Source organism: Lutra lutra, chromosome 5 (genome assembly GCF_902655055.1).
Source record: "Lutra lutra chromosome 5, mLutLut1.2, whole genome shotgun sequence".
NCBI classification, from domain to species: Eukaryota; Metazoa; Chordata; class Mammalia; order Carnivora; family Mustelidae; genus Lutra; species Lutra lutra.
The window spans coordinates 33310759-33335246 of record NC_062282.1 but is presented as its reverse complement, the minus strand read 5'-3'; the positions used below and the strand labels follow the sequence as shown (position 1 = coordinate 33335246).

The following is a 24488-nucleotide window of genomic DNA, read 5'->3' as shown; positions in this document are numbered from 1 at the left end:
AATAAAACAATCACCATCATATCTATCATACAAGTTAAAAAATAAAATATTGTCAATACAATTGAAGTCCCTGGCATATCCTCCCCATTTAGATGCTACTTATTTTCCCACCAAAGATAATTCCTACTCCCTCTTGTCACACACCCATTTCTACTCCCTCTCTACACCCACCACGCCAACCAAGGCCAAGATGGACACATTGCTTTCTTAAATCCCTTTGTATAGGGTAACCTCTCTTTCATTGAAGATATATACTTTTAGCCTCAAAGGATTTCAGCTTTATGTGAACATGGCCCAGGCTTTCTGCTGTATATTTGTAAAAACCCAACGTCTTAGGGGTTTAAATCACTAAATGTCCTCATGGCATCCAAGGCTTCAGGGCTGGCTTACCCTATTGGATTCTGTCTGCTCTTTAGTTCAGTTGTTTTGATCATTAGAGATTTTCCTTATTTTCTTCCTGGTTCAGCTGTACATTTTTAAAGTAAAATATTTAAAAAACACATCTCCACATATTTCTTTGGAGTAGAAGACTTTAAAAATATCTGGTTTAGGGGCGCCTGGGTGGCTCAGTGGGTTAAAGCCTCTGCCTTCGGCTCAGGTCATGGTCCCAGTGTCCTGGGATCGAGCCCCACATCGAGCTCTCTGCTCTGCAGGGAGCCTGCTTCCACCTCCCTCTCTATCTGTCTGCCTCTCTGCCTACTTGTGATCTCTGTCTGTCAAATAAATAAATAAAATCTTTAAAAAAAAAAAATATCTGGTTTACCACATTCTGCACCAGGGTACAGAAATGAGACCTTCTACTGAGAATCGAAGACTACTCACACTGGAAGTTTGAAAACCCTTCTCTGATTTCATAGGCAAGATGACCATTACCTAATCTAATTATGAAAATAGAAAAACTTTCATCACCAAGAAACTAATTTGGCTAAGCCAATCTGCCATAATTCAAATACACTGAATATTAGAAATGAATAATGGCAAGTAAAATAAGTCTCTTCAGCAGTATTCTGTAGAACTTTTCACTTAAAATTTCTCTTTTTTTAAAAAGGATTTTATTTATTTATTTGACAGACAGAGATTACATGTAGGCAGAGAAGCAGGCAGAGAGAGAGGGGGAAGCAGGCTCCCTGCTGAGCAGAGAGCCCGATGGAGGGCTCGATCCCAGGACCCAGAGATCATGACCTGAGCTGAAGGCAGAGGCTAAACCCACTAAGCCACCCAGGTGCCCCTTCGCTTAAAATTTCTTAAAGGCAGGAACCATTGTTTTAAAAACCACTTACTTGAGTTTATTAGAGACAAGAATGGCCTGATATATCTTTACATCTCTCACGTGCTTAGCACCTTTCCTTTCCTGTTGCAGGTATTCAATATGTATTTACTGATTTGATTTGAATTGACTCTTTCAAGTTAAATGTGAAAACGCAGTGGCCCTCATATTTTCTCTTGTTTCGCTTCTCCCGACACAGATCGAGTCAGCTTACAGCAATCCCTTCCGTATGTTCCAGATAATTTGTGACTTTCATGATCTAATATTGTGCTCATTCAGTTGCAGAGTATTTGCTTGGCTTGTACAAAAATAAATAACTTTTAACTAGGGAGTCGTTTTTTAATTATTTGCAATCCTATGTGGTTGAGTGTTAACTCCCAAATTAAACATCTAGCAAGCGTAATTCAATAAATGGCAGGGTTTACTATTGTTACGTTTCTTTTGTTTTCATCTCAGCCTGGGATCATTAGAAATGACTGGTTGTCATGGGAGATCATTCCATCTATTGTTATGTCTTTTTTTTTTTTTCCTGACGAGACCTAAAAAAAGTGAATAAGAACAGGGAGTTTACATTTGACCACAATTTAAATACACTCTAAACCGTTCCTATCCGAAGACAACACAAATAGTCTGGTACAATAAAAAGGCTTTTCCAAAAAAAAAAAAAAAAGGAATTTCCTTCAGAAATAAAACAGGTGGTTGAGATGTGCTTGTTTCTGTGTGTGCTCTACACAGCATATGTCCAAGCTCGGAAACTTTGAGGTAGGGCCTTGAGTAACTAGACATCGGAAGTAAGGACTAGCAAAAATAGAAGATAAATGAGGGGAATCGAGATGGGAAGCATGGAGGCTGAAACAAGAAATGTGTGTCTCACAGGAGGCAGACAGAGAAAGGTATAAGATCGTAAGATAGTTTTAGCAGGAGTGAACAGCAAAAGAGCTGTAATTTTCCCCACTTACAGCTCCCATGACTGCCACAGCGAGCTTTTGAGGTCCCTTCCTTCTCTGAAGGGAACGACATAACTCTGAGAGGAGACAGGAAGAAGTAGAGGAGGAAAGAGTGTGTTAAGTGTCACACACAAACACACACACACAGACTACTGACTTTCTGAGAATTTATTGTAAAAAACAAAAAATAGGACAAGGTTCCCTTCAGAATAATTTATAGAAGAGGAAATTTAGACATGCATGCTAATAGAGGAATTACTAAAATATGTTAGCACATGCAATATAATGCAATCATTTAAACATTTGAAGACTATGTCATAATGATGGGAAAAGACTTTGAAAAGACTTTGATGATATGGCCTAATGTGTTTGGTACATGCTAATCGAACTAGGTAAACTATGAATGTGGATGGATGCATACTAAAAGGTTATATGGGTAAATGGATGGTTTTCTCTAGGGTAACTCCCATAAGGTAGGAAAATTGTGTATCATATATATTTTTAAACTATCCTTTAACGTTATCACATTTGCTCTGTAGCCAATAAAAACGCCGCATGTATGCTGGGGTGTAGAAGAGGAAGTGGGGTAAAGTGGTTTGGGAGTATTTGTATTGGGTGTAGCCTGTATGTGTGCTCTTGGATTTATGAGACAAAATATCGGTAGCAGTAAGGTGATACTATCCAGAATCTTCTTAGATTTAATGTTGGTACCTGTATTCTAGATTTTAGCAACCAGTCGGTATGCATGCACGGGATCTACAGACAGCGCTCATCACCTTAGCTCTGTCATGAGTTTAGAAAGCAGGAGGGGGTGTGCAATTTTCTCCGTACACAGAATTCAAATCCCAAAGCTGGAGGAAGGGAAAAGGAGATTGGAAGGAGGACCAAAGGAATAAAAAATCCCCATGCCTCAAACACTTCTTTGATAAGAAAAGATCCAGCTGTTGGCAAAAAGTGATGTTTTGTGAGGGCATTGTAGAATCAAAGGCTAAAATATCAAGGAGATGTTGTTCTCTCTGTAGCACAAACATGATTAAGGGTAATGTTGTGTTATTTCAGATTTTCATTATTCATAAAAGGGAAACCAGTAGTCCCAGATACACAAGAACAAAGCTAAACGAGCTTCGGAGGCCTTCTGGCTCTCAAATCTAAGAGAATGTAATAATTGGACTGTTTATTTGCCATGTTTCATATTTGTTTTCTTCTTAGAGGGAAAACACAACAGAGATTCTTTTCATTCAGAATAGTTGGTTTTAGTGCTAGGGATTGATTTTTATGTAATCTGTCCCCTCCCTTTCCCTGGGTCATTCATTCTGTCTGGCTAGGGAACCAGGGAGGATCCCATGCTTACAGACATTCAGGGCTGGCCCCAACTCTGGGACCTGCCAGTACAGGGAAGTTCTAGTGAAGAAACCAGTGGACGAGGTGGCATTAAAAACACATTAGCATTTTGGGGTGCCTGGGTGGCTCAGTGGGTTAAAGCCTCTGCCTTCGCCTCAGGTCATGATCTCAGGGTCCTGGGATCCAGCCCCACGTCGGGCTCTCTGCTCAGCAGGGAGCCTGCTTCCCTTCCTCTCTCTCTGCCTGCTTCTCTGCCTACTTGTGATGTCTGTCTGTCAAATAAATAAATAATAATCTTTTAAAAAAATAAATAAATACATAAAAACACATTAGCATTAGCATCTTAAACAACTAGCTCCTAAAGAGGAGTGGACAAGACTAGGCTGGGTGTCTGGTGACCACCTCTCCCTTCCCCACTTCTTTGCCCTTGGGATGCATGTTACCAGAGTGTGGCTGAATTTCCTTAGCTTCTCCTTCAGTGGCTGCTGAGTTCTGAGTACCTGTCCCAGGTACTCCTGGGGGAAGAGATGGTCATGGAGCAAGCTGCCCTCCAGGTGGTCTGGACTGAGGGAAAGCTGAGGGTTGTGACTCTGGATATCGGGAGGAGGACCTCCACTTGTAAGAATCCGGAATGACGTTTTCATAAGGAGCAGAGCCTTCCAGTGAAGGTGGGTGTTGGCATTGCTGTGTCTAGTACAGGAAAGGAGACTCATGGTCCAGGGAATCAAAAAGAGAAAGGAATTTGAAACACACTTATCTATCTATAGCACCCCTAGATGCTGTGGCAGTACTTCATGGAGTAGTTCTAAGAACTTATGACAGCCAAACTGGTTATAACTTTTTGGTGAAATTCTCATTCATTTATTTATTCAGTCTGCTGTTGGTGAGCATCTGCTGTGTGCTAAGCAATTAGGTCTCAGAGTTAGTAATGCAGAAATAATAGCTAATATTGATAATAAAAGCTAACATTTATTAAGTATTTTCTGTGATCAATGTTCGGTGCTTATTATTTACTTTATAAACTTTTTTTGTAGATAGTACTATCAGTCCTATTTACAGAATAAGATATTGAGGCTTAGAGAGATATTATTTCATGCACCAAATTTACTGAATATCTTTAATGTGCCAATTACTCTGCCTTTTAGTGGGGATATAGTAGGGAGCAAGACAGATTAGATTCTGATTCTCATGGAATTAAATTCTAGTGAGGGGAGATAGACAATAAGCAAATAAGCAATTAAATAAAATGAAACTTATAGCTTGTGATAAATACTATGAAGAGAATAAAAGTTGATCATGTGATAGAGCCTGACAGGCAGCAGGGAAAGGTTGAATGAGTTATACACTGTAGATGCAGGAAGGTTTAGTTAAAAAGACGGCAATTGAGCTGAGACTCGAACAAAAAGATCCCAGCCCTAAAAATAACTAGGGGCAGAGCATTGCAAGCAGTGGGAATAGTGAGCACAAGGGCTAAGTTGGAATGAACTTAACATATTCAATAAGCAGAAAGAATCCCAGTGTAGCTGGAGTCCAGACAGCAAAGGGAGAGTGACCCATCTTAAGGGGCCATGGGACCCTGGACTAAAGACCCCTGGGATTCCAATTTCCTTCAACTTCATGGAGCATCTAAGGGGGCAGTGAATGGGGAAAGAACCACGCAGTGGGCTGTGCAAAACAGGTTTTCTTGTTGCCTCTTAGATTAAGCATGTCTCTCTCAAGTCCAGGATGTCTGGTCCTTCTTCAGCTGTTCAGGCCCTTTAGGAGTTAAAGCAGAGAAAATTGCCAAAAGGAACATGATTTTTTTTTCTGGTTCTCTCCCAGATTATTTGCCAACAGATATATGAGTTCCCCTTTAGACTCTGCTAAAACACGCAAGGCCAAGACTCTTGACAAAATATGCCACTTTTCTTCCCGATCTTTGCCCCATTTCTTTCACGGACACCACCTCCCTTCTTTCTTATTTAGTCATCTTTGATTCATCCTTTTCCCTGAATCACAGCATCTGGTAGAGTGGCCATTATGAGTCTGGAAATAGAGACATTTGAAGAAATTGCAGTTTCATGGCCTCAAGAATAAGAGGAGCGAGACTCAGATCTGCTGTTGCCTTTTCCTTATGGCCAGGGACTTGTGTTTTGTTATTAATTAAGACATAAGATTGATTTCCAGTGTTCATATGAGTATTAAAAGCAAATGACCTCAGAAAATTTATAAAGATATATGTCTTATTATAAAATTATCAATAAATTTGTTAATAAAAAGATTAGTTCAGATTTTCTTCTTTGTGAGACAGCAAAGTATTTTTTTTTAATTTATTCATTTGAGAAAGAGAGAGAGAGCACACAGGCATGGGGACCAGCAGAGAGGGAGAGAGGAGCAGGCTCTCCACTGAGCAAGGAGCCCAATGTGGGACGCTATCCCAGGACCCCGAGATCACAACCTGAGCTGAAGGCAGATGCCAAACCCACTGAGCTGCCCAGACACCCTGACAGCAAAGTACTCAGTCAAGAACCCACAACACAGGCATTATGACATCTCCCCAAACTTTGAGAGCATGCAAGCAGAAGCGTATGTATGCATCAGTGTGTGAGTGTGGGGGGGGGGAGGTGGGTGGGTGCGTGTGAAGATAAGGGAACTGAGGGATGGGGAAGCATAGAAAAATGGAGAGAGAAGGCAGTTTGCCAGCAATTTTTGATCAAGAATAGGCCAATATTACCTTAAAACCTTGCTATTCAAAGTGTGGTCCTTTAAACAACATTGGTAATACCTGGGAGCTTGTTAGAAGTGCAGAATCTCATGCCCCATCTCAGACCAACATAATTAGATTTTAACAAGAGACCTAAGAGTTCCCTATGCATTTTGACATTGAAAAAGTATAGCTTTAATGATGGCATGTGTTTGGGGTTTTGTTCTTACCCTTTAGCTTTGATTATTAATTATTACAAAATATCATGTTGAGCTCAGGACTGAACTACTGTTTTATCAAAAGGTATCATATATAGTTTATCATGGCATTCATCATACTTTATGGTAATGGTGGCTTTCCTGGTCTATTTCCGCTCACTCTGATCTGAACTCCACAAAGACAGAACCCAGATGAGTCTTGTTTTATTTCTATATCCCAGACACAGTGCATGGCATACAATAGATAATAAATGTCTACCAAAAGCTTGGCCTAGCAGAGCAGAAGATGGAGCATAAGAAATAGAGGGATGAATAAAGAAGATGTGATATATATATAGAGAGAGAATGGAATATTACTGAGCCATAAAACAGAATGAAATCTTGCCATTTACAATGACATGAATGGAGCTAGACAGTATAATGCTAAGCGAAATAAGTCAGAGAAATACAAATACCACATAATTTCACTCCTGTGTGGAATTTAAGAAACAAAACAAACGAATATAGAGGGGAAAAAAAAGAAAGAAATATCAAGAAAAGACTCTTAACTATAGAGAACAAACTGATGGTTACCAGAGGGGAAGGGGTAGAGGGGAGGGGCTAAATGGGTAATAGGGGTTGAGGAGGGCACGTGTTGCAATGGGCACCAGGTGTTGTATGGAAGTGTTGAATCACTAAATTCTATACCTGAAACTAATATCATAGTATATATTAACTAACTAGAATTTAAAAAAAAAAACTTGAAAAAAAGAGAAAGAAACCGAGGGAAATTACTCTCCCTTTTTCGATTTAGTAAGTGCTGTTATTGTCATTTTTCCAAACCCATCTCCACTTCTTCACAACCATACACAGAACTTTCATACATCTTGCACACAATAGGTGCTTGATTTCTTTAACCCATTAAGTAAGAGCTAGACAAATCGTGCCACACAGAAGCTTCTGGAGTGGAGATGGAGATTGGCGAGTAAAAGGGACCTGTCTGCATGGGTTTAATCTTGGCCCCAAAGAGCTACTGATTACTTTGAGAACTTGTCAGAACCATTGAACGAAATTTTGAGGTAAAAATCTAGAGATGAGTGCCAAAGCCACATATTCTGTTGGGTTACAAACGAACTCAAAAGCAATGCCTCAAGAGTGACAGCTGTATTTAGACAGATTCAAAGTAGAATGGCACCATGAGACGCGAGCAAGAGAGTTGCAGGTGTGGGGAAGCGTGGGTATAATAGATGAAGCCAGAACATTGGGAGTGTTTGGTTTCTACCACTGGAAGCCACCCCATCTGCCTGTATGCTTTTCACCAGCATAGGCTTTCTCAACCTTGTTGCTGCCGGCATTTGGGCGGGTTGATTCTTTGGTGTGGGAGCGCTTGGTGCCTTGGAGGACGTGCAGCAGCGTTCCCGACCTTCTACCCATGAGATGCCAGTAGCGGCTCCCTTATGTTGTGACAATGCAAAGTATTTTCACACATTGTCAAATATCTCTGGGGTCAAAATCACCACTGGTTGAGTCTCTAGGAAAGCAGATGGTCTGTTGCTCTTTCGAATTACACAGCAAACACTCCTGATGTACTGATTTCTTTCTTACATCTTTATATCTGGGTTACAGATTCTTCCTGGTCTCAGGACCTTCCCTTTGTGGAAGCTGGCCTCACCGATGCTGTGTGGCTAGGCTCCGAAGGTCGTGATGCTGTCAGTGCTGGCTTAGCAGCACCGTCTACACAGCAACACCTTGGAGCTTGATTCCATGTGACCAGCTGCTGGGGAGAAGGGCCCAGATGGATGCCGAGGAAAGGGAGACTGCATGCCTGGGCTGGCTTAGGCAGTAATCGCAAACTTCTCTGTTTCTTGGGGTCTCTTTTAATTATTTTTCTGGCAGCCCCTATTGATAGCCCTTAAAAAGAAATTCATATGAGAAGCAGGTTTAATAGTTTCACCAAGGGTGACTATTAGAACAAGCTGTTCTTCCTGCCCCTTGACTGGAACACTGCCGCTCTTAAGCTATTCGCTGTCAGTTTATCTATTGGTTTAAGGAAACAGCCCTGCAATTCTATGGAAATTGTGATGAATATTGAGCTTCTGTACTCCTGGGAAGCATCAATGTAATAAGGCTTCTCAAATTTAGCATCTGGGATCCTGGATCAAAAGACTTAGGGGAGTAAACCAACCTCCTTTACCTCAGCTCACTGTTTCTGAGGTGTGCTGGCAGGGGAAGGCGTTACACAGTACAAAAGATACAGATTTAGCCAAAGATAAGTCACAGCATGACTATTTTGATCACTCTTTTATGAAGGGTTTCATCTCAGTGTTCTGCAAGATATGTCAGATTTACTATTTGAAAATGTATGTTCTATACATTTATTTTGTTAAGTGAAGTATATGTATTACAAGTGTGTGGTTTTTAATTATCTGTTCAATTCTAAAAGTGTTTTGGTTTCTGATACATATTGTCCATTATCTCTGTTGATGCAAAATCTCTTGAATTGTCCACAAAGACCTGATTGTGTGCTGGGGCACTGGGGCACGACTATGTGCTGGGAGTAAGCAGTGATCCTATCTTTCAAGGTTTGGTCTTTATCTCCAAAAACCTCCCAGTAACTGATCAGTGTAATTAATGGGATAAACGTAAATTAATGAGATTAATTATAGGCTGTCAGGTAAGAACCAACTAATTAATTTTAAAGTTTTTTTTTCTCTCTCAGATTGAGCATCACGTATTTACATTGGAAAAAACTAGTTGACTTCTAAACCAAGTAAAAGTGACTTGAGAATTAATATTGTCTTCATAATCTGGGTATTTTCTCTCCCCCGTTACAGTTAGAAACCGAGAGCGGATTTTATTTATTTCAGGTACTATCAGGGATGGGCATTACCACTCTACCTGCCGAGAGGATCATGCGCTGATGTCCATCTGCCATCAGTCAGGTTTGTGGCCTCTCAAGGCCAGAGTCTGCACAAAAGATTGTGTGTAGGGATTTAGTACGAGGTAACAGGGAATGGAGCTGGCTAATGAGTACTCTGGAGAAAGCATTGAAGGATATTAAAGGAATACCAATAGGCAGACAGGCTCAACAGATAACCAAGTTCTCATTACCACTCTAGCATTTAAGGATGAGATTTCAGTCTCTGTCGGGGTTGCAGGGGCTTATAAGAGCAGAAAATTTCCCTAGAATAGTTGGACACTTAGATATAAGTTACCGAATCAAAATTCCTGTTAATGAAAATAGGACAGAAAGCAAGAGGAACTTGCTGATGAATACCAGTGTATTTAACTGGGATCGACTGTATCTTTTCTCTAAGACTAAATCTATTCTAGAGGCCAAGACAAGGTAAAACCTTTGAGGAGGGTGGGATGGTGGCAGCCGAGATCAAGGGAATCGTACCCGAAAGCTATTTTAGTGGCCCCAACAGGAAACCAGGCCACTGGAACGGAAAAGAAGAAAGCCCATCTGAGAGAAGATTTGAAGGCCAATACAATGGGACTGTAAGACCGATTAAATGTGAGGTTTGAGAGGCAGGTAAGAATTGAAGATAAACCCAAGGATGAGGTAGAAGGATTATAAGATAATTATGTTAGGGGGCACCTGAAAAGGAGCAGTTTGGAAGAGGAAGATGTTAAGGGTCACCTGGAACATTTTAAGTTTAAGATTCCCATGAAGTCATGAAATTCAGTTGCCTGCTTGGCAGTCAGGGGGTATGGAATGCAGGTCAGAAGAGATGGTATCAGTTCATGGTCCATCCATTAAAGGCATGAAGCCAAAGAGGTGGATGAGATTACCTGAGGAAAAAAGCACGGTGCCACTTTGGTGGCTTGAGTAGAGCTTGAATAGAGCTTTGCTTAACCTCATTTAGGAACTGGAAGAACAATGAAAGGTTGTGAAGGAGATTGAGAAAGGACAATCACAGAGAGTATAGAAAAACTAGGCAAGAGCCATGTTCCAAAAGCCAAAGGAGGAAAAGATTTCAAGAAGGGAGCATAGCAGTGTCAAATGTTCCAGAAAGGCTGAGCAGGATTCACTCATTTGCTTATTCGACAACTAAATTGTTGCTGAGTTACAACCATTAGCTGAATGCCTGCTGAGTCTGTGGGAGGACTTCAGAATGAGGTCACAGAAGTGGCTCAAAGATTTTCTGTTTCATCATCAATGATATTTCACAGAGGACTGAAATGAGTGGCAACGGTGATAGTCAGATCACAGTGGATGAGAGATGGAACGGAAGTTGGGGAAAGAGAGCCAGGGTGTGTACACTAATCTCCTGAGAAATTTGAGTGGAAATGGTAAAGAAAAATGGCCTAATCTGTAAAAATGACAATTAGAATTAGTTATTTCACCTTCACAGAATATCCTATATGAACGATTTTGACCCATTGACTTCAAATAGTTTTATATACATAAAACCAGGTGTGGTAGTGGACACGGAATTATAAGGCTTAGGGTTTTGTTTTTTTCTTCTTTTTAGGAAGTTTATAATCTGCCTATAGTGTGTGCCTATATGTGTGTGTAGAGAGGAGGGTTTGCAGGTGGAAAGCTAGATACAAAAAGAAAATATTTAATGAACACGATTTAAGTGTTAATAACAACATCTAAAATAAGTTCCTAGCTGTTGAGGGGAGACTGCAGACCAAAAGGACTATGCATTCAGGAGAAAGGAAAGCCACCATGAGTGAAAAAATTCTTTGTCACAGTGAAGGGAATACACATGGGTCATAAAGGAAGACTAGAATTAAGAATTTCATAAAGCACGGAGCCTGGGTGGCTCAGTTGGCTAAGTGTCTGCCTTCGGCTCAGGTCATGATCCAGTGGTCCTGGGATCAAGCACTGCATTGGACTCCCTGCTCATCAGAGAACCTGCTTTTTTCCCTCTCCCTCTTACCCCTTCCCTGCTCCTACACTAGCACACATGTGCTCTCTCTCTCTCAAAGAATTAAATAAAATCTTTAAAAAAAAAAAGAATTTCATAAAGGGAAGACAAAAGGGTAAACTTCACTCCAGAGCTGTGTCTCCTCCCGTAGAAGTAGCGATTCTGCCCCCTGCCTATCTCCATCCTAGAAAAGGGCCTCAAAAATGAAATCTACCCTTTCAGTTCCTCACCCAGCAGTTTTCCTTTAGTTCACAGGTGGAGGGTACATATGCTTCCTCTTTCCTGGAGTGTTGGCCCTATTATCATAAAAGGTATCAAAGTATCAAATATGCAAGAAACCTGTTACCAGACAGCAGGAGTCTTGAAAACCTCAGCACTGTGCCAAACGACAGGAATAAAATGGGCCCGGAGAGGGAAGCATGGCATGCCGTACATGAATTTGCAAGTAAGCTCAGTGCTCTGCAGGGCAAGGAGGGGAGCGGTTCTTCTTCTGATAGAGTCAGAGCCTGAAGTCTAAGGTCAGTTTAGAGATATTGGAATTGCACACCCATGGGCATATCCAACCCTAACATCTTGTTCTGAAGGCCTTTTGTTCTGAAGGTTCACAGATGAAATTGACTTGATACCTTCTCTTTGATGTTCATTAAACCCATAATTTTGTACAATTTGAAATGGAACTATGGCCAAATCAAGGGACCAACCAGAAGTCCATCCCGGAGAACCTGTATAGATAACAATGGGAAGATACCGAATGCAAGAGGGTTAGTATTTAGTATAAGAAGATGGCAGAATGTAAATATTTAGTTGCTGTTCAAAGCAACAAGGAATGGGGTAAATTTGATTGCTCAATATCTGCTAAAATCTTAGACAAATGGTAGAGATGAAACTTGTTTTCAAGAAACATTTACAAACCTAAGTCCTACAATTTAAATAATTTCCTTTCTTGTCCTCCCTCCCATCTGAGCTTGCACAGCTGTCCCGATGTATGTTAATCTAGGTAATGTTTTCTTGGTCACAACTGAATTTATGTTTTCGTGACTAGGGATGCCACCCCAAGAAAATAAATGTAATTTAAGGTTTATAGTCTTTTTATGGAACTTTTGTGAACATGATTTCATTTATTCTTTGTAAGAATCCCATGGAGTAGGTATGGAGAGTATTTTAATTTGGCAAACGGGGAAACCAAAGGCCAGAAAGCTTAACAATCTGATGATCCATCATCAGTTAAATGGTGAGTTTGTGATTGAGCTTGAATTCGAGGCTCATCTCCCAACACCCACTTTGCACAGCATTCATTACCATTACTTTAATCTGAAGGCCAGACTGTACCAGACTGAAATCCGAGTGTTGGCCAAGGCTGTAATTTCATCATCGGAGGCTGAGGCTCCTCTAGCAAGCTTGCTGCTTGCTGGCAGAATCTAGTTCCTAGAGTTGTGGGGCTGTGGTCCTCAAGCTCCACGTGGCTGCCCACGATCCCACAGGGTTGGGAGAAACACTTCCCCTTTCCCAGCTTGGGTCCTGTGATCAACAGTCTGAAAGTTAATTGGTGTTAAATTACCAGGAGAAAAGACAAGGTTTATCTCTGCATGCACAGTGTATATGCAGGATCACTCCGAGATGAATAACACACTAAATAACTAGGAAGAATAGGCTTAACCAAATTAACTTAAACTAATAAACTTAGCCAAAGGGAGACAGGCAGGGTTTCAGTGGGCCAGTGTGGAAGGTTATAAAGAGCAGCTGAATTTATACTTCCTAGTGCTCAGGGTCAGTCTTTTCTCAATCAAGAGAGGTCACTGGCAGCTGTATTTTCAGAGCTCTGCTTAAATGTAGATAAATGTTTCTGTTTGTGGCTGCTGATTATTCAGATGTTTTCAACTTAAAGTAAGTTTCATACCACTTTGGTATTAATCCCATCAAAGACTATATGACCCTCTCTATAGCACTGTATTGCTTTTCTAAAACAGATGGAACCCTCTTGCTGCTTGTTGTTTCTGTTTTATGGGTTTACCTGCTTAGGTCAGGCCCACCCAGGATAGGATAATCTCTCTTTGGTTAACTCAAAGCCAATTGATTAATCTGAGGAAATTTTCCCTTTCTGTATGCTAGAACATAATCATTAGAATGATACCCCATCATATACATGATACTCAAGGGGAAGGGAATTAAACAGGGCATCTGTACTCAGAGTGTGGATGTTTTGGGGGCCATCTTAGAATTTTTCCTACCACATGACATGATAGGATGAGAAGCTGAGTCCAATGCTACTGGAGACCATAAAATGAGATTATCATACATATTTCTTACATTTTTTAGTTAATAAAATGGATGTTGCATGCTCGTTGGTTAGACCAGATGACATCAAAGATCATTCATGACAGTATGCAGAATGAAATAACTCCATTTGTACATTCAAGAAGACCTTCTCTTCTTGAAACCAACTCTGTTTCTTTCATTCTCTTATCTGATGCCTTGTTTTCAAGTATAGAAAGATGCAACATGAACTGTTTTTTTAAAGAGAGAGAGCATGAGCAGGGGGTGGGGGATAGGAAGGGGCAGAGGGAGAGGAAGAGAGAGAATCCAAAGCAGACTCCCTGCCCAGCATGGAGCCTGACTCTGGGCTTGATCTAATGACTCTGAGATCATGACCTGAACCCAAATCAAGAGTCAGACACTTCAATGATTGAGCCATCCAGGAGCCCCTGCACATGAACATTTTTAATTAATTTACCTTCATTGAAATTTCAAGTATTTATTTATTTATTCATTCATTCATTTTGAGTATAGTTGACACAATGTTACATTAGTTTCAGGTGTACAATATAGTGATTTAACTCTGTATGTTATGCTATGCTCACCACATATGTAGTAAAGTTCCAAGTTCTTATATTAAGCAGTTGGGTCTATAGACCTCAAATCCCTTTGTTGATGCAAAAGAGTTGTTATAGCCTGTATTAGTTAACTGCTGTTGTGTAACAATTTATCCCAAAACTTAATCACTTAAAATAATGTAGATTCTATGGGTCAGGAATCCAGGCAAGACTTAACAGTATTCTCTGCTTTAGGGTGTCTCACAAGGCAGGATCCTTGCAGGGCAGGCAGGATGTGCTTCCAAGCTTAGCCATTGGCTGTTGACAGGATTCCAATCCTTGAGGGCTATTAGATTGAAGGCCGCATTTCCTAGCTTGCCATTGGCAGGACCCATTCCCAGTTCTTCGACACATGGGCCTCTCCAACATGGTGTTGTGCTTCATCAAAGTCAGCATGGGAGAGAGTAGCAAGATGGAAATCACAACTTTTGTTACCTAATCTCAGATGTGGTATCCCATCATGTTTGTGTTATTTAATTCATTAGAAACAAGTCACCAGATTGGGCCCCTACTGTGGGGGTTAAGGGGGAGGGTAATGAATGCCAGAGTGCACGGATTGTTGGGGTCTATTTTAGAAGCATGTCAACTGCCTGAATGAAGGAATGATTTAGCAGACTGAGGAGAAAATAATAAAAGTGCTTGTTTCAAAGAAATGAAAAATGATCTCTTCCACTCCGTTAACTTATTCAGAGCCAGAGCAAATGAACTTGATTATTATGGGTTCAAAGTGGGAGTGGCCACCTCTTCTCAGAGTGGAGAAGGCAAATCAAACCTAAAATTGAGAGGCTAAGTTTAGAATCAGGGTGGCAACATTAAGTATCAAGTCCAGGGCAACATTAAGTATCAAGTCCAGGATAAGAGTTTGGGGCTATAGACAAGAAAAAATAAGAAGTGAGGAGTCCAGGAATATTGAACCAGTATAGATGCAAAATATTAGACCAGATAAGGCAGAAAGGTTGTGGAGGTAGCTGAGAACAAAGAAATAACGCTTAGCACTCTTGTGGTCAGGGCTCTCTGATTTTAAAGAACTAGGGTGGGGGCAGACTTTTCTTCTGTTATTGAAAGTCCTAAAATACCATTGTATTTTTGTTTTATATTCAAACAAATAGAAAATTTTATAGTTTAGTGAAAGTGTTGAAATTGGGGAGGAATTACTATTCCAAATGAAATCAAAAGCCATGAAGATATTTCTTTTTTGGCCAACATTAGATTATGTATTTTCTCCCCAAATGCAAAGATAGTGTTTTGTATTGATTGAAGATTTAATTCTTCCCTCCAAGTAATGCTTGCATCTGGTGCCTCATTCTGCACCAAATGCTGGACATGGACCTCAGAGTCTTCTAGCTTAGAACAAATATTAGTGGGGGCACCAAAGGTTTCTACTGACAGCTGTTTCTAATTTTTCTTTTAACATTGCCTTATTTTGATCTTATATTTTCCTGAAATGTCAACAAATAATTTAACTAGAGACTAATGTTCTTTTATAGGATTTTCAAAATTGGTGAATTTCCTAGTTTTTTTTTTTTTTTTTTTTTTTTTTCCAATTTGCCAGATAGCCACATGTGTGAAACTAAAGTCATACTGAAAATAAAGAGCCACTCATTTCTGGAAAAAGAAACCTAGTCATATTTCATTCCCTCTCTGCTTTCTTCCAGTCACGTCTTCTACTAGGTTATGGAGGTAAACAATTGTTCTCATCCACCTTTTTTTTCATGGGCTTGGAAATTAACTTCTTTTTTTTTTTTAATTTTATAAATTAACCCTTATTTTGAAGGTTTATTTATTCATTTGTACCTATTTTAATCCTAGAACATTTAATTATAGCTCTTCTTAAACTCTCCTTTTTCTTTCTTTCTTTAAACCTATTTTTTCTGTATATTGATCCACAGTACAGTTTGTTCAGCTTTTTCATTTATATTAGCAATTGGCTGAACAGCAACTAATAAATCGATAAGCAGCAATTTAAATCCCTGTTAAAATTTGCCTATGTCAGATCCCAACTGTCAGTTCTGCTTATTCAGAAAGTGCTGACATTTTCTCCCCATACCATGTACTAAAGATAAATAGATCAGATAGTACCAGATTAAATTAAACATGGCATTTCTGTATTTTGGGGTTACTTTTCATTGTTTAAAAAAATCTAATAATTCTGAGGAGTTAGCTGTTCCAAATCTTAAAGGTTATCATTTTTAAGGTATTAAAGTATTTTTCAGAACATTTTCTCTAACAACTTACAGAGGTGTCTGAAATTCATTATCTTGTGTTTCCTCTTGGCTGTTTAATGTTCGACATAGACAGTTAGATGTACATAGATAGAAATTGATGTCGATACGAAATATAGACAAAGATAAATATTGCATCACTGCGGGGTGGGGGTAGAAATGGCTTCAAATAGCTTATCAGGCAAAGGCCCTGGATGCTAAAGGGAAAGGGGAGTGTGTGTGTGTGTGTGTGTGTGTTGGCTGGGAGGAATGTAGGAACTGGAACCAGGTGTGTGTTTTTTCATTTCGAGAGAACTAAATCGGGAGTAAGACAACACGGTCGGAGGAAGCCTGAGTAACAGATGGGGCATGATGACATCTGCCCTCACTAATGTGTGAAAAATTCAGGATACATTAATTTCATTTTACCTGTTCAGTAGGTTGTGCCCAAGAATTAAAGGAGACTTTAAAAAATAAAATTAAAACTTGAAATAATTTTTCTTCGTGGGTCCAACAGTATTTTAAATGGCCTTCTATATTTACTGGCAAATCATGCACATTTGGTGCTACATTTCTGGAGTTCTGGTATTTGTAAAAGACAAAAAAATAATAATAATCATAATTAAATAGGCTGACCTCGTTCTTCCTAGAAGAAATTCTTCCAAATTTGGAAGCCAACTCCAAAGAGAGCTTTCACTGTTGAGAGGAAATATTTGTAAAGAAAATAGTCTGTCAGTTAATTTTTTTAATGCTGTTCATTTTGTTAACCTCTAAGAAAAATTGTTTATTCAATATGTGAAAAGTACTTAGCCTTATCTGAGTTCATAGTTGCTCAAATGCAGGGTCAGGAGTGATGTTAAATATATCAACATCGTACTGTCTGTCCTCTTGTTTATTTCTCCCTTTCTCTATAGGGACCTCTTGTGCTTTCCAGAGAATATGAGGTAGCGATTCATATGTTGACCAAGTGCCCATTCATTGAAACAAGTTATCTACCGTTAAAATCAACTCAAAATGGAGGGAGAGCGGGACGCCTGGGTGGCCAGTGGGTTAAGCCTCTGCCTTTGGCTCAGGTTGTGATCTCAGGGTCCTGGGATTGAGCCCTACATCGGGATCTCTGCTCGGCAGGGAACTTGCTTCCCCCTCTCTCTCTGCTGCCTCTCTACCTACTTATGATTTTCCTCTCTCTCTCTCTCTCTCTCTCTCTGTCAAATAAATAAATAAAATCTTTTTAAAAAATTTTAAAAAAAATGGAGGGAGAGGGCAAGATAGTAGACAAAGTATTTGGGAACCAGTGAATCCCCATAAATTCCACGTTATAAACGGTCACTTACGCCACCTGTATGGAAAGACAATCCTAATGTGTACAGTAAATTCTTTGTTTACAGAAGTAGAAGGTGATCGTTTTTATTCATAATATGGATCAGAAGAAATTTGAACATCATGTTATAATCAGATCTCTTGATGTGCTATGCATGCTATATAGGCTATAAAAAGGACCCTCCTAAGACCTGAGATTGAACTAAGCAAATATTGCTCATTATTTCCTTTTGTTCATTTAAGGGAGAGGGATGGACTTTGCAAGAGGGAAAGAAGTTGGGAAGAACAAAGGACTGAACTATAACCACATTATGCCTTGTTATTTTTCTAGGATCTCATGATTCCTTCAGCTTCTACATTGATGAAGCCTCACCAGTAGGGCCCGAACAGCCAGAAACCGTCCAGAATTTTGTTTCTGTGTTTGGAACTGTAGCCAAAAAGCTGATGCGGAAATGGTTAGCCACTCAAACAATGAATTTTACTGGTCAGCTAGGAGCTGGGATCCGTTATTTTGATCTTCGAATTTCCACCAAGCCCAGAGACCCCGACAATGAACTCTACTTTGCTCATGGCTTGTTCAGTGCCAAAGTCAATGAAGGCCTTGAGGAGATTAATGCATTCCTCACAGATCACCATAAGGAGGTGGTGTTCTTGGACTTCAACCATTTTTATGGGATGCAGAAATATCACCATGAAAAACTGGTCCAAATGCTGAAAGACATCTATGGAAACAAGATGTGCCCAGCGATTTTTGCCCAGGAAGTTAGTCTGAAGTACCTGTGGGAGAAAGACTATCAAGTGCTGGTCTTCTACCACAGTCCGGTGGCTCTGGAAGTGCCCTTTCTCTGGCCCGGGCAGATGATGCCAGCACCCTGGGCCAACACCACAGACCCGGAAAAACTGATCCAGTTTCTTCAGGCATCCATCACGGAGAGAAGAAAGAAGGGCTCGTTTTTTATATCTCAGGTGGTGCTGACCCCCAAAGCTAGCACTGTGGTCAAAGGAGTGGCCAGTGGCCTCAGAGAAACTATCACAGAAAGGTAAGTGTCCTTCAGGTATCAGAGGAAAAGCTTAAGGAATTTAACACACATTCTTAAAGCCGGTAACTGACAGAGCTAAAATTTATACTCACGTGTATTATTAGTTTCCTAGGGTTGCCGCACAACATAGCACAAACTGGGTGGCTTAAAACAGGAGAAACTTGCTGTCTCCCCAGTTTCAGAGACTAAAAGTCTGAAATCAAGGTGTCAGCAAGGCCCACTCCTTCTGACAGCTTTGAGGGAGAATCTTTTCCATGCCTTCCCTCGAACTCTGGTGATGGTTGACAATCCTTGGTGTTCCTTAGCTTGTAGGTAGATTCATCATTCCAGTATCTTCACGGGGTATTCTCCCCATGTGTGTCTCTTTCGTCTTCTCATAAGGCCAGTCATATTGCATTAGGACCCACTCTAATGATATCATCTTACTATGTCTGCCGACACCCTACTTCGAAATGGGCTGTAGTAATGGGTACAGGGGATTAAGACTTAAACCCATTTCTTTTCTAGGACACAGAACAACACGTTAACACCATGCATTTTGACTCCACGTCTAGTTATCTTTTCATAACGCTCCTTTTCACATTTGTATAGCACTTTATTACAAAGCCTTTTCTCTCCCACTCACAGACTCTTTTTATATCTAATTCCTGTGCAGGAATTAGATATAAATCTAATTCCATTTGATCTGCACAGCAAACCTGAGAAGTTGTCTTACAGATAAAAACTGAGGTTCAGAGACGTGAAATGTTTTGTTTAAGGCCAGTTGGACAATGAATGAGGAAACAAAGGTGCAAATTCCATTCTTCTCACTCTCTGTTCTATTCCTTGCTCTATACCAGAAGCAAGGATCACCCTCCAGAGTATGGGTATTCCATTTGTCAAGCCCAGCCACATATGTTGGAGTGGTGATTACTTGTAAGTATACAATGTGAGCAATCACCAAAGATCTCTAGCTCTTTCCCATGAGTGTGATACAACGTGCAGAATTGCACATATCATTTATTCTTTTGAGATCAAGTATTAAGCAGTGCAAGTATTGTCTGAAGGTAAAATGTAATTCTGATCAGACTTTTATCTTTAACTTTAGTTGATATTTTGAATTGGGGTGAGGAGATAGAGGGTGGATATTTTGCTCCAGGTCTTTGTAGGGAAAGACAAGGAGATGAGGGGGAAAGGTTAGGAGATGAAATGATATGGATGGCCTTAAAGTATGGCACGTAGAGTAGGGAATGGTAGATGATGCTTGCAGTGGAGCAGGAGCACATTTGCAAGAAAGCGTTGAGCCAGGCTAAAGTAAAGATCTCATCCTGTGAACAATAGGGAGGTAGATAATGGCATTTAATGTCATAGTGACTTGACCAGATCTACATTTTTGATAGATAACTGGTGTAGCATGGAAGCAGAGGACTGGAGAGAGTGGACAGTGAGGAGGTGCTTAGAACTGTTTTGGCATGGTGATGCAAGCTACACTAAGGAAGGGAGAAACCCCAGAAGGGGATGGTATGCCACAATAAAAATTAGGATTCTGTGATGAGAGTTTGGCTATGAGGTATGATGGGAGAAAAGAGTTAGGGATAAAGTTTCTTCTTGAAAAGTAGAATGAGTGATGCAGACATTTACAGAATCAGGAGACAAAGACACGGGGATTTAGGGAGGAGCTGGGGAGGCTTCCGTTAGGGTTATGTATACAGTATGAGCCCTTTCTGCTTCTGCATTACATCATTTTCCATAAAGTGATGGATTTGATTGTCCTACGTGGCTTGTCCACGTTCCTGTAGAACCGGAGATATGAAACTCCCTTCTTGCTCAATTTCCACAATGATTTTTAGGCTTTATTGAGGATTTGAGGCAACAGGGTATGTTTTATAATTATGATAATACAGATAATTTAAAATTGCATTTTAGAATTGTCTGTAAGTACAAATATTCTGGTCTGGGATATCTCACCCCAGAGACATCTGTATGACTTGGACCCCATCCTTGGGTCTTACGGCTGAAACTTCTCTTCCACTTGCTTCTCCTTATCTTTTTCTCATCTCTTTTCTTCCCCTACCCCTACATTGTCTTGGAGATGCCACACTCTAGATTATTTTGCCAAATTATTCACCTCTCTTCTGGCCCTAAGGCTCCGCTAGTCCCATCAGAGTGTTCATCAAACCAAGAAGGTTTTCTATTTAACAACACACCTTCTATGAAAGTTCATGTTTTGGTAAATAACAACTTACCACCTCTCTTACACCCTTAAAAATGAGGGAGTTATAATATATACATATGAGAATTTGCTGTTCTCACCCATACCACAGAGGCCCCAGATCTTGAGGAATTCTTGAGCACTTACTAGAGGTGGGGAAGAGGCAAGAGGGGTCTGAGACTCAGCCAACTCCAATATTCCTTATTCTCACTACATCTTTAATGAAGGAAGCTTCACTTCTAAAATTTTACACGTTGGTCATGAAAGGAGTCTTCCCATAGCCCTTCCAGCTTTACCTTCTGTTGCCTGATTCTATATTTAGGAGAACACTTTTCCCTATAATATGCCTGCTTTGCATTTGGCCAAGAACCATACCCTGATTTTACCTGTGTAGGGAATAGCCTTTGGGTAGTCAAGAAGAAAAATCTACTCTAGGAATAGATGACTTTCATTTTTCTCCCTGTGACAAAGACCCAGCTAGGTCTTTGCAAGCTATAACTTGAACTGCTCTTTGGTTACTTATGCTATAGCACAGGGTTAGTGAAGCAGGATTTGAGGGAAAAAGATCAAATAAGAAAGTACTGAAAATTATATATCTACACAACTGTCTCAAAATATTCACAATCTTTAGCATATAAAAGGCACTAACAAGCATTTTAGTGAAGAATCCTATTTAAATTGAACTAATGCAATGTTGTGCAAGCACTTAATTTTTTTTTTTCAGATAGCACTTATTAACAGCCCATGGAATTCATTTGGAAAAACTGTCCTCAGGCATCTGTTCTAATTCAGAACTTTTCACTTGCCTCTGGCTTACTTCTCTGGCAGAGTAGAGCTCTGTCATTGAAAGGAGGAAAGAAGTGGAGGGTGGGGAGGATGGTGGGAAGTAAAAAATTTAATAAATTGAAATGAAGACTCTACAGGTAGAATCATTTTTTTTCTTCTCTCTAGGATTATGCAAATTACTTGCAAACAATTTGCAAATGTATCTGAACCTGGCCAGGGTGAACAGAATTTGCCTCAGAAGTACTAGAAAGACCTCCTTGTAAACAAATTGCATTGCCTGTATTCTGCATATGATATATGTGTGAAACTCAGATTTTGTTTTGATTTAATTTGACATGTTTCAACCTTCTGCGAGGGTTATAGGAAAAGGTCATTGTCAGTCCATGGATAGTGCCTTGCAAAGGTAATTTACTTACCTTTGAAAGAGTCAGTGAAAGAATATTTGATTCCCCAGGGACATATTGCTTCTCTTTCTTCATCAAGTGATAAAGCCCACAAAGACAACTTTCTGCCATTTTCCTCTTGCTATTGTGCACAAATCTGCTCATTCAGAAAGTCCTATGTTAACACCAAAAGATGTAATGAGACTCTCTTTTGCCACCAAAGGAGAAGTTACTAGGTGATTTTAAGACCTCTCTGGGGCTTAAGTATTTTCATCTGCAAAATTTGGAGTTTGCCCTAGACTATCTCCAAGATACTTTCCAGTTCTAAAATCCTACAATCCTAAGGTCCTTCATTGGACTAGTTTCCCTATAACTTTTTTATTATGCCTAATTTTGGGGCTAACAAAACTCTAAGCACATGCATTTAGAAAACAGTGTTTGAAGCTGTGGGTGGCTTTCAGGGAAACTGAAGTCAACCTGCATTCAGGTAGTGTGGCTTTCAATCCGGCCACTGGTTTCAAATACTGCAAATGCATTTTCCACATTTTAGCAATGCCAAAAGACACAGATTTTAATTTCTTAAAGACCTATTTTTAATTTATTTTTCAAACACCAGCTTTTGCACCTCACCCCCACGGAATTCACACATTCTTAAAAAGAAGGTGTGCAACTTGAGTCAAGTCCTTCCCTAATTTGTTGAGGTTTATTAAATTATAGGTTTTGTTCGTTAAAAAAAAAAAAGTCAGTTAGACCACCTGTCAGAATATTCAAGAAGCAATGCGTCTTGAGAAGTAAATTGATACTGAATTAATTTAGACAATGTTTATACAGGCCAACAATTCAGATGATGATGATGATGATGATGATGATGGTTGGTGATCATCTGTTTTAAAAGTTCCACATCTGCTTAATACTGTGCTAACTGCCCTGACCATTATCTCTCATTATCATAGTTATTGCCTTGAGGATAGGATAGAATTTTCAGGATGTAATTGATTGTTGGTTGGTTGTTAATAAGAATCCGTGTGACCCAACTGAGAAAATAAAGGAGACTATGTTTGTTGAGCCCACATCATGTCCCAGGCAAAGTGCTACATGCTTTCCACGAATTGTATCCATTCAGTCTTTCTTCCAACAAGGTAGGTATTATTAGATACATTAGAGATGAAAAACCGATCCTCAGAAATGTCTAGTACCTTGCTCAAAATTCCCATATTAGTTTGACAAAGCCAGATCATTATTTGGGTTTATATGACTCCAAGTTCTATGCTTCCTCCTGCAAACTAGGTAAAATCCACATTTCTTAACAGTGGTATGTTTAATACGTTATCTGTCATCTTGGAAGGCAGAGTCAGGTCCAGGGGTTTGGGAAGGTCAAGTATGCCACAGCTGGCATGGACCAGGCTATGAGAAGAGCAGCTTTGAAGTGTGTGGCTTTTCCTCAAGAAAGCACACCCATGGGGCACCTGGGTGGCTCAGTGGATTAAGCCGCTGCCTTCGGCTCAGGTCATGATCTCAGGGTCCTGGGATCGAGTCCCGCATCGGGCTCTCTGTTCAGCGGGGTGTCTGCTTCCCTCTCTCTCTCTGCCTGCCTCTCCGTCTACTTGTGATCTCTCTCTGTCAAATAAATAAATAAAATCTTAAAAAAAAAAAAAAAAAAAGAAAGCACACCCAGGTAGAATGCTGTTGTGGGGGCTCATGGGAGCCACACCACAAATAACAGAAAGGAAAGGAACTTAAAGGTGACTTGGCTTAATCCTCATTGCCTTGTGCCCTTGCCTTGTGCCTCATTGCCTTGTGCAAATTTGACTGTTTGCATTGAGTAAGGAAATCGAGGCCAGAGGAATGCTATATGATTGTCCAAGTAATAGAGGCAACTGGCAGCAAAGATGGGATTAAATCCAGGTCTCTTGGCTTAGGAGGCAGAATTCTGTCCTCTACACACCAGGGAGAGATGAGGACAGAGGATGGACAGGAAGACTGGAGAGGACCAGAGAACATCAGGCTGCAGGCATCAACACGGAAGGGCAAGCCGGCTCTCAGTCTGCACCGTGTGAAATGTAACAAGGTGCCCTGGAACCTTGCCTTGAGGAGTCAGAGGTTAGGCCTGCAGATGGGCCATGGATTTTGTGCAGAGCTGGCCTTTCCTGGGCTCTTTCTGCCTCATGAACACAATAAATTTTAATATTTCCATGTAAAGGGGACACACCCTGGCTCACAACCACAACTCACACAACACTTCTGCTGTCCAGTTCACCCTCTCACTGCTCGGACCCAGCAGGGTGGGGCTGATCCCTGGGAAGTTGTTCACCTGCAGCACCAGTCCCCTGAGGAATTTTAGGGAACTCTCGAAGGGTAGAGACTCCAAATGGTTCAAAGACA

The 24488-nt window shown here is 40.3% G+C and overlaps 1 protein-coding gene across 1 annotated transcript in view; it reads left to right on the top strand.

Moving 5' to 3' along the window:
- Nucleotides 1-24488, top strand: part of PLCXD3 (phosphatidylinositol specific phospholipase C X domain containing 3) — a 174619-nt gene that overhangs the window by 95117 nt on the left and 55014 nt on the right. The window contains exon 2 of the mRNA XM_047731352.1: nt 18038-18746. Within this exon, the coding sequence (XP_047587308.1) occupies nt 18038-18746 (709 nt within the window). The remainder of the gene's footprint in view (nt 1-18037; nt 18747-24488) is intronic.